This window comes from Plutella xylostella, chromosome Z, assembly GCF_932276165.1.
Source record: "Plutella xylostella chromosome Z, ilPluXylo3.1, whole genome shotgun sequence".
NCBI lineage: Eukaryota > Metazoa > Arthropoda > Insecta > Lepidoptera > Plutellidae > Plutella > Plutella xylostella.
Window position 1 is genome coordinate 9,683,315 of NC_064012.1, and position 9,593 is coordinate 9,692,907.

Consider the following 9,593-nt stretch of genomic DNA (forward strand, 5'->3'; position numbering starts at 1 on the left):
GACAGACAGACAGACACAGTTAGGATAAGTAAATGTTATAATACAGTGACCATTTAAATTGCACTTACTTCTTATCTTACATTAACAGTACATTAATAATATGAGGCAAAAGGCAAAATACATCACTTGAATGTTGTAGAAAAGTATGTAAGTAGTGGTCACAAACGCAGTTTTATAATATAGGTTTCGTATTCTAGTGAAATCATTATTAACTACTATAACTGTCCATTAGTCAAATTAAAAAGTTACTATCTAACGAAATTTTGGATTTAAAATATAACATATCTAGATCTAACACGCTACACTACACGTAATGAGAGGTCTAGCTCTCATCATCATCAGCCCGTAATCGTCTAATGCTCCCTATAGTTATAGCTCTGCGAAAGCTTAAATTCAATATTTTATTTTATCACCTCAAGTGGCCTAATGATAATAGGTACAATGCACACATTATACTCATACTAAAGTTATGTTTTTTGCAACAACAATAACGCACCAAAGTCCATATTTTATGATTATTTATGAATGCCTTGTAATTATTACCTACTATCATCACAAAACATCTAAATTCAATTGTAATTAAAGTAAGTACCGTAGTATATCAACCCTGCATCATTTATAAATGTGGGCAAATTTTTCAATCATTGGTCACTCTAGTTAAAGTACATACATGAAAATCAAATAAAACATTTCAACAGTAGGATAATAATATTTTAAAACTGTTATAATCCAACAGTTTCAAATATATATTTGAATGGTTTAACAGATGAAGCATTTGAACTATATACTGTACCTATATACTTGGAATTTAAATATACCAATTATATTACAAACACACTTCACCTACGTATCATTATTGTGATGTAATCATCACTCTATCATCATTTGTTCTAATTTTTGTGCAATAAAAATCAAATATTATTATATATAAATATGAATATTGTGAGTGTCGATATATTTTCAGTAAATATTACACGCAGATAGTGTACCTATTTATGGAATTCTTTTGTTTACTAAAATAACTAACTGTGTAACGAAGTAAATCACCCTAGCGCCCGTCAGTTTTTGATAAAACATCAGAGTTACATGCAATTTTCACCATACTAGTTTTTTTCTTATTTAAAATAAGTTTCATAAACTTCCATTTTATTACTTCTCTTTAATTGTCTCACATAAGTCTTTCATTATTAATTACTGAGTTTACTCAGAAGTAAGTCATAATTTAACGCCGAATATTTTATCAGTTATGTAATTTTATAAGTAGACTTAATTATTTTAGTCGTTTCTTCCCCTTTCAGTTAATAGTACTAGTAAATGAGATGAGAATATAATAACAGATCAACTACTCTTACTATTGTTATGAAAACACTGTCTGAATAGTACACAGTTCATTCATTTGGTTTTTAGATATTTTTTTTAATCAATGATGTATTATTGCAAATAGAAAAATAATAATTAACTGAGGAAATGAAATTGGAATTCTCACTGTTATAAAATACATAAAAAATAAGTACTTACTTACATTTAAAATTATATATAATTTTAAGGTAGCTGCAGTTATATTTATTATTTAGGTATACGTACATATAATATTAATCATTGTTTTGTTGTAATACACACCTGATAACTTTCATGTATATTATAGTAGATATAATACCAGAGTTTGTATTGTTTTTTTAATAAAAATAGTATCTAGTCGATTTAGTTACCTAACTATGTTCTTGCTTAACATTCATATAAATTACATTATAATTATGTTTAAAAGAATGCACTTTAGATTGAAAGTTTAAATACTTAAATGTGTTAGTAAATATATATTATGGAAAATATTATTAGACTAATATATTATTATTATGTGTATTAAGATTGATGATGGAACTTTTTGCAATAAAGCTTTTACGAAATTGCTCCTGGTGGTTTAATTTTAATGTTATGTTTATTCTATTCAGATAGTGGCTCTGATAATATAAATCCAACAGTTCATGAGAACTTAACACCAATAGATGACGATTGATAAACTCCTGCTCAGATTGTCACCAGTACGTAAGTAGGTACGGATGATAAAATAGTTTAATCTTCGTAATCTTTATCAGGAACATTGCAAAACATCTCCGAAGCATCACTTCGATTTGCTGATTTTTTGGAAATGACGGCACAGACTTGATACAACGATGAGTGTGTAAATAAAATAAAACAACGATCTCTTGAAGTTAGTTTAAATAGTGGCAGCAGTAACATGTATATCCAGAAACTAAAGGTAATTTTACAGTTAATATCTACGAAGTACAGTCAGCTGCATAAGTAGCTATACACTTTTGTACCTTGTCAACCTGAAACCGCCTATCCGTCCAATGAAATATTGACGGATCGTCAGTTTGACAAGGTACAAAACTGTATAACAACTTATGCAGCTGACCGTACCTACGTAAAGTGATAATTTCTGTCCCCAGTTCAGTTAAGCTTACCCATTTCCAGGAGTATCTGAACTGGTCTCTAATCCGGGCGCAGTTATGTACTCTGGCCATCTCAGTCTCGTTGAACGCGAGCTGGCGCGTGCCCCGAGACAGTTTCCGCTTCGGCGGGGCGGTGTACCTGGTGGTCTACACGGGGGCCTGTCTGCTGGTGGCGCTCCCGGCCGCTCTCATGCAGCTGGCTGTCGGGCAGTTGAGTCAGCAAGATGCTGTTGGCATCTGGCGAGCGGTGCCATTCTTCAGAGGTAGGTTACCGTTGCGAGTTATGCTGGCGTTAGCTTTGTAATCTAAGTAGTACTAAGTACTTGTACCGACTGAATTTTGATTTATTATTGTGATTAGTGTATGAATAGATGGATACCTAGTGCTGTGGTATGTTTTTTACATTCATAGTAAATTTCAATTTATGTTTAGATCGCCTGCGAATTTATGACAATACCTGAAATTTTGGGCTCACCAACATGGATAAGGCATAAGTGGCAATCCTATGAATTTATCTTGCAGGTGTGGGCTACGTTCGTCTGGCTACGTCGTTCCTGACAGCCGTATACTCAGCAGTGTACGTCGCTCTCTCCGCAGCCATGTTTTTGTACACGCTGCGGAATGGCATTCCCTTTTCTGAATGCATCGAATATGTCGACACTCCGGTAATCAAGTTTTAGTTAAGTTCTAGCGTTTATATGCGAGTTTGCTCCACTTTCATACACCCGTTTTAGGATCTAGAGATCTTATTTTGTAGGACGTAGGCTGGTTCCTACTTATAACATTATTTGGTGTCTTAACAGTATTGGTAAAGGGAAACTTATATGAAAATTAAGACTAAAAGTACCTACCTTAAACATAAAATACTTACATCATTATTTTATTTCAGGATGGATATCTGAATATTTTCAATGCGAGCGAATGTTTAAAGTAAGTCAGAGTAAAATTTATACGCTACTGGTTTTACAGAAAAAAATTATTCAGTTCAGTCACTTTATGATGATATTTTTTTTTTCAGTGAAACATTTTTGGCTCCTGTAACTGAGAAGCCTGAATACTACATCGCAGTTTCTTTAATGATTATTGTCGTATGGATATCTTTTCCTTTTGTGTAAGTACGTACACACGGCAACGTTAAATGGTTGGCAGGGCACACTAACGTAGGTAGTGTATGTGTGTGTCAGCGACGTCGACGTAATTATTTAGTTCTGGGCAACCCACACACGGATATTGTAAGCATGTAGTTGTGCCAGTGACAATGATTCATTGTTTTTATGATATGAAGCAAAATTTTGCAAGGCATTGTAATAGATTGAATGGCTCAGTTGGTATGATACAAGAATACAATAACAGGTATGGTGGTTCAAATCCCACTGAACTTACAATATTCCTTTTTTTTTTGTTTTTATAGATTTAATTTATTTTTTAAGATGGTTAATAATAGTATTGTAGTATAAACGAATAAAAGCAACACAGAAAGTAAATGAAACAAGTTATTAAGTGTTAAAATTACCAAATTTATTCTTGCCGTAACATAAACATTAAGGATGTTACGTTTTTGTTGTTTTTCGTTTTAAAACATAGTTGTAGTTTATATTAATAAGGAAAATTTTCAATTTGCAGTTTTAAATCATAATAAACATCAGAAAAGGATGGACTGGCTGTTTTACTAAAGTAAATAGGCAAGTCATTAGTTATATATGAATCAACATGTTAATTAGCTAGAAATAAGATAACTTATTCCAACCTTAGTAACAATAACATCATTAACACATTGGCTTACCCATAATTGTAAATAATAATAAGTCTTTAACAAAATAACTAAAATCTTATACAAATGGAAAAATAAAAATTACTGAGCTAACCCCAATAATTATAATTTTCACCACTTTTTCGCCATAATGTCTTACGTCCATCCTTGTCTGATTTAAATGACTTTTCATCACTAAATATCACCACATTGTTGCACCAACCAAAGTTTAAAATAGTCAGTCGCAAAACGCACTCTGTTTCGACATCGTCGGATCTGATCGGTTAGAGCAATTTTCTTCGTCGGCTTCCGACACCGCAACCCAGCAGCACGCAAGTGAACCCGTACGGTTTGTAGGGATAGATTATGTGTTGTAGCCGTAGAACGGGTGCTGCAGAACGGATCAGCGCTATGTGCAGCTACGATTTCTCGATGGCGTGGTGATGCATCCGTATAGACGACTACTGTCTACATGTCCCGAATCTGCGTATCGGTGAACCCATAATTGAACAGTTCTCCTCTGCAAACAAAAAAAAACAAATACTTAGCTTATACAAATGCAAATATTCTAACAGTCAAATAAAATATTTACAATTCTATGTTACTTACCGTTAAACGTCTTGCGATTTCACTAATTGTAATGTTTTGTTCATATAAATACGATTATCTCCGCCTTTTTGAACATGGTTAAGTGACTTTCCATACTGACTGCGAAGAGTAATTAATTAAATTGACAAATCACAAAGTGAATCACTTTGCCGACGCAGAGGTGAATTGTCACTAAAACTAAAAACAAATTTCGTTTATTCATATTGTATGAGGGTAGAATGGTTTTAATTCTCAAATGAAGAACGAATCATATATTTTTGGCGAAGAGAAATAGTCGACAGCTATGCAGCTTGTAGTCATTTGTCAGTTTCAAATATATTAATTTTATACTCAACAGCGTTTAAATTAACGCAAAATTGAATTAAGTTAAATAAAAATAACCATCCGTGGACTCGAACTCACGACCTATGTTTCATTAGTCTAACATTCTACCAATGAGCTACGAAGTGTATAGACACAGGTAGTGAAATTTTGCTTGACATCAATTTTATAACTATTTCACTAACACTACCGGTTGATATTTTTATGTCACAGCTGGTATACGGGCGTTTGCCTACGCGCAAACTCGTTTGTGCTGTTGTGTGTGTGTGTGTGTGTGTGTGTGGTTTGTTACTGGTGTGTAAACCAATTTCTGCGTTTATGCACACATAGACAACGTTAGTGTGCACACATACACTACGTTAGTGTGCCCTGCCGACCATTTGAAGTTGCCGTGTGTACAGTGATACTATTTTAAAACCATACCTTAGTGCTCTTGTTATTAATAGAAACCGCAGCTCATCTCATAGACCTTGCGTGGTTACAAATAGAAGGAAATTCTTGCTGACTACCTCACCACGTTGGTACCTAGGGCTAAATATAATTACCTCCTACAAATAGTAAAAGCGTGTTTATGTAGTAGTCTACCATAATTAACTGCATGCATGGCCTACTCCTAAATTACCTATATTACCCAGTATCAAGTCACATGTATTTACCTACCTATTAGTCCTTACTACCTACGACTATACAAACTAAACTTTCGGGACTAACGTTTTTTTTTATCCCTAGTCTATACAGCCCAGTTAAATCCATGCGCATATTCTTCTACATCCTGGGCCCAGCCGTACTGCTGCTCAGTGTAGTGGTAGCTGCTAACATCGGGACCACGGACGTCTGGTCCTTCCACGATAGCTCTGATTGGCTGGCGGTGGCTCAGCCGCATGTGTACTACGCGGCCCTGACGCAAGCCCTGATGTCCACTCAGCTGAGCGGCGGATACCTGGTCGCTGTTGGGGATACAGTCTACTCCGGCCGGAATGTTGTTTGGTAAGGTTTTACCTCTTTTCTAGTATTGTGAATAGAGAAACTCACGATGATCCTATCCTTGTGTGCTCAACTTTTTCGAAAATTGAGGATCAGAATAGAATACAAAGTGCCAATTTCTCCATAGCCGGTTATCTAACCAACAGGGATTGATTTATAAATTAAACGTCATCTCCATATAAAATTCATGACAGATGTGTCAAAAGTCAACCACTACTCCCTGGTTATACTGTAACCGACTATGGAGAAATTGGTACCTAAATTGTATTATTTGTGTGACATGATATTTCAAAAACGGATAAGTACACCGCACCCGTATTTTTTTCCTTTGATAAACAATAAATGGAGAGTGATAGTTGCTTCCATCCGATTCAGCCATTTAAAAGTTCTATAAGTATAGTCGAAATCTACAGGTGTTGGAAAAAAAGGGTACACTAAGCCGAAACCATGTGCAACGTGCCATGTGCATGTGAAACTATGTGCAATACATGAGCTGCATTTTTATTGCAACAGCCTCTATACAACTCCATGTTCCAGGGTGGCGGTAACCCTAGTATCCTCAACCGTGGCGGGCGGCTGGCTCGGCAGCCTCTTCTGGTTCTCCACTAGCGGCTCGCCAGCCGACGGCGGCGTGGCGGCAGTGCTAGTACAGGCATATTCCAGCGCCGCAGACCGAGGGTTGGGGCTCGCGTGGCCGGCGCTCACGTTGGCTGTGCTGGTGCTGTCTGGGTTCATTAGTTTGGTGAGTTTTTTTGGATAAAGGAATAGTTTTGTTTTTTTTGTGTGTAGGGCCACATGAATTGCAAGTAGGTCTGTATGTACTCAATTTAATCCCAAAATAAAAAATATACCTAAGTGAAATGTGTGAAATTATGGGTTCATGCGATGTTTGATACCATATAAATCTTTAAGATTTCTGTGTTTGATATCTACTTCTAAAACTTGGACTCCGAGGGCTGGAAAAAGGTCATTAGGTACCTACTTACACAGCATCAGCATTATTACCAATTATTCTTCAGCAGATGTTTGACTCAAAAGCTCATCCTTTAACGTTCCCAAAGTTTCACCCAACTTTTTTGCACCTAGATAACCCTGCTATTCCCGATCTACGACCACTTCCGTCGCGTGGTCCACGGCAACTGGCGGCTGGCGTGCCTGGGCGCATCGGTGGCGGGGGCGGGAGGCGCGATGCTTGCTCTGGGCGGGCGGCTGCCAGTCCTCGGCCTCTTGGATGAGGACGTCGTGCCGGCGATGGCCAGCGCGGCCGCCGCCGTCGAGGTGTTCGCCTTTGTTTTTGTTTATGGTGAGTATCTACAACTACACGCCACGGGGTGAAAATCTGACCATCCAATTCCTTCGCATATAATTTGAGCCCTTCCACGTCAGGATAGAGGCAAATTATTTCGAAGACTATTATTATTAAGAACAAATAATTGTTGTTACAGGCTGGAAGACACTAGTAGCCGATATAGAGTTTCTAATAAGCAACAGCATATCGAAGTGGTGGGTGGTATTCTGGTTCCTATCTCCCGTGGTGATAGTTTCAGTGACGTCGTGGTACATCACAGAGGCTGCCAGAGACCTGGAGGAGCCCTGGACGCTCGTAGTGACGTGCGTGGCTGTTGCAGCGGTGGCGGTCACTATTGTTGTGTTCGCAGGATTTGCTGTTGCTAGACAAGTGCAATACAACCTTTTGTGGGTAAGTCTGTTTTGTTTATTTCTGGTAGGGCCATTGTTGATTTGTCTTTTGTTTAAATTTAATATTTGATAATACTAGCTATTTTATGAATGCTTCAATACCCATTCAAATCGAAATAGTTTTTCTAAAACGCATTTTAATCGGCATTGTTTTTTATTACCAGTTTCTACACAATGCTCATAAATTTTCCTGCTTCCGTATTCAATCAATTTAACGTTATCTACAGACGACTAAGTAGTTACTTTTCCTCATTATCTCTAATGACATGAATGTGGTCGACAGAAAGTGAAATCGTCGTTCAAGCCGTCCCGTCACTGGGGTCCGCGGGACCCTATCAGCCACTACTACTGGCTGACCCGTCGCGAAGAGGTGGCCCGGGGTAGCCTGCCTCCCACGGCATATGCAGCATGGAGGCTCGGCCACTCCGGCGCTGGCAGCATCGTGGACATACGACCAGCAGACCAGGCCTCTCTAGACAACTACATCCAAGACAAACCGAGGTCCAACTCTGACGACTTATTTTGGACCACGCAACGCAAAGACTACCTGAAGTCACTACATGAGGACGGCGGGCCGGAGAAAAAGAGATCGAAATCCCTGGATTATTCGCAAATATTCAACTTTAGTTGTAAAGTGAGAACGATTGCTCTTGGTGCACTCGACATCCATGTGCCAAGTGGTGGGGTCAAGGGAGGGAATGTGGACCATAGAGACTGTAAAGTACACAAGTTTTAACGTTATTTTTAAATACATTAAATTAAATAATTCCACGTAATTTGAAATAAAAGAGTTGGGCGATTACGGAAACCATCGTGAACCTACTTTGACTCGAATACGTATGTTCTGGCAAACTTTAAACCAGGAAATACACATTTGTCTTCATTTAAGTATTTAGATAAGCAATTTCCTTCCTAATAGCTACAGTTGTTTAAGTCACGAGGTTTTTAACTAATTTAAGAGCAGGACTTAAATTCGTATGCTTAGTTAGAATAATTATACTCATGAAATCACGTCTATGTTTTTCCTAAACTGAGGAAATGTTCGTAACTTTGTAAACTAGTTTAAGTAGTTAGGTACTTATATTGTATAATTAAATAGATCATTTTAATTTATCAATAAAAATATAAAATCTTATGTTTTATACCTTTACATATTACTACCAATAAGATGCGTGAATTTCCATGCTCGTCCCCATTGAATTAGTTAGAGCAGAGGGGGAAGAACATTTAGATATTTATAAACACTTTAGTGTTCCTACAGTAAGTAGATAAATATACCTAACTTACAAATAACTCAGATAATTATTGCTAATCTAAATAGCCCGTGTAAGGCTTTATGGGTCTTCCACGGACGTAATAAAAGTTATATTCTATTGTGTTTGGAGGTTAGAGGACTTTAGTACGGTAACAAATTTGATGGTTTCAGTATATTGTGACTATTTGTAACGTTATAGGCACGTGGGCTGTTGGCTTGGAGCTCATCTTGACCTTCGTTGAATCTCTTATAGTGCAATGACCTCGCATCATCGATGATATTTCTACCTAGTGCTTACTGGTCTACTGTTACCAAAAAAGATAAATCCTTTTAGGACAAACTGCCTTGTTTTACACGTTTAGTTATTCTGAAATCTAACACTTAGGAACCTATTAGGTCATGTAAGTAGGTACCTATACCTTACTTTTATTAATGAGGTTGGTAATTCTTAGGTAAATTTAAGTACTCACTTATACTTTAGTCATATAATAGCTTACCTACCCTAGAACTAGAGCTAATGTAA

The 9,593-nt window shown here is 37.0% G+C and overlaps 1 protein-coding gene across 2 annotated transcripts; it reads left to right on the forward strand.

Annotated features, from left to right (window-relative positions):
- Nucleotides 1–2,034: 2,034 nt before the first annotated feature.
- Nucleotides 2,035–8,950, forward strand: LOC105384135 (sodium-dependent nutrient amino acid transporter 1). Of its 2 annotated transcripts, none has more exons than XM_048632673.1 (10): nucleotides 2,035–2,257; nucleotides 2,451–2,716; nucleotides 2,976–3,118; nucleotides 3,343–3,383; nucleotides 3,472–3,564; nucleotides 5,863–6,120; nucleotides 6,655–6,859; nucleotides 7,204–7,420; nucleotides 7,563–7,816; nucleotides 8,099–8,950. In XM_048632673.1, the coding sequence occupies exons 2-10, from the start codon at nucleotides 2,644–2,646 to the stop codon at nucleotides 8,549–8,551; spliced, it is 1,737 nt and encodes a 578-aa protein (XP_048488630.1). In that variant the 5' UTR covers nucleotides 2,035–2,257; nucleotides 2,451–2,643; the 3' UTR covers nucleotides 8,552–8,950. The 2 variants fall into 2 exon arrangements, with proteins under 2 accessions (XP_048488630.1, XP_048488629.1); XM_048632672.1 differs by having other exon boundaries at nucleotides 2,043–2,257; nucleotides 2,476–2,716.
- Nucleotides 8,951–9,593: the final 643 nt, after the last annotated feature.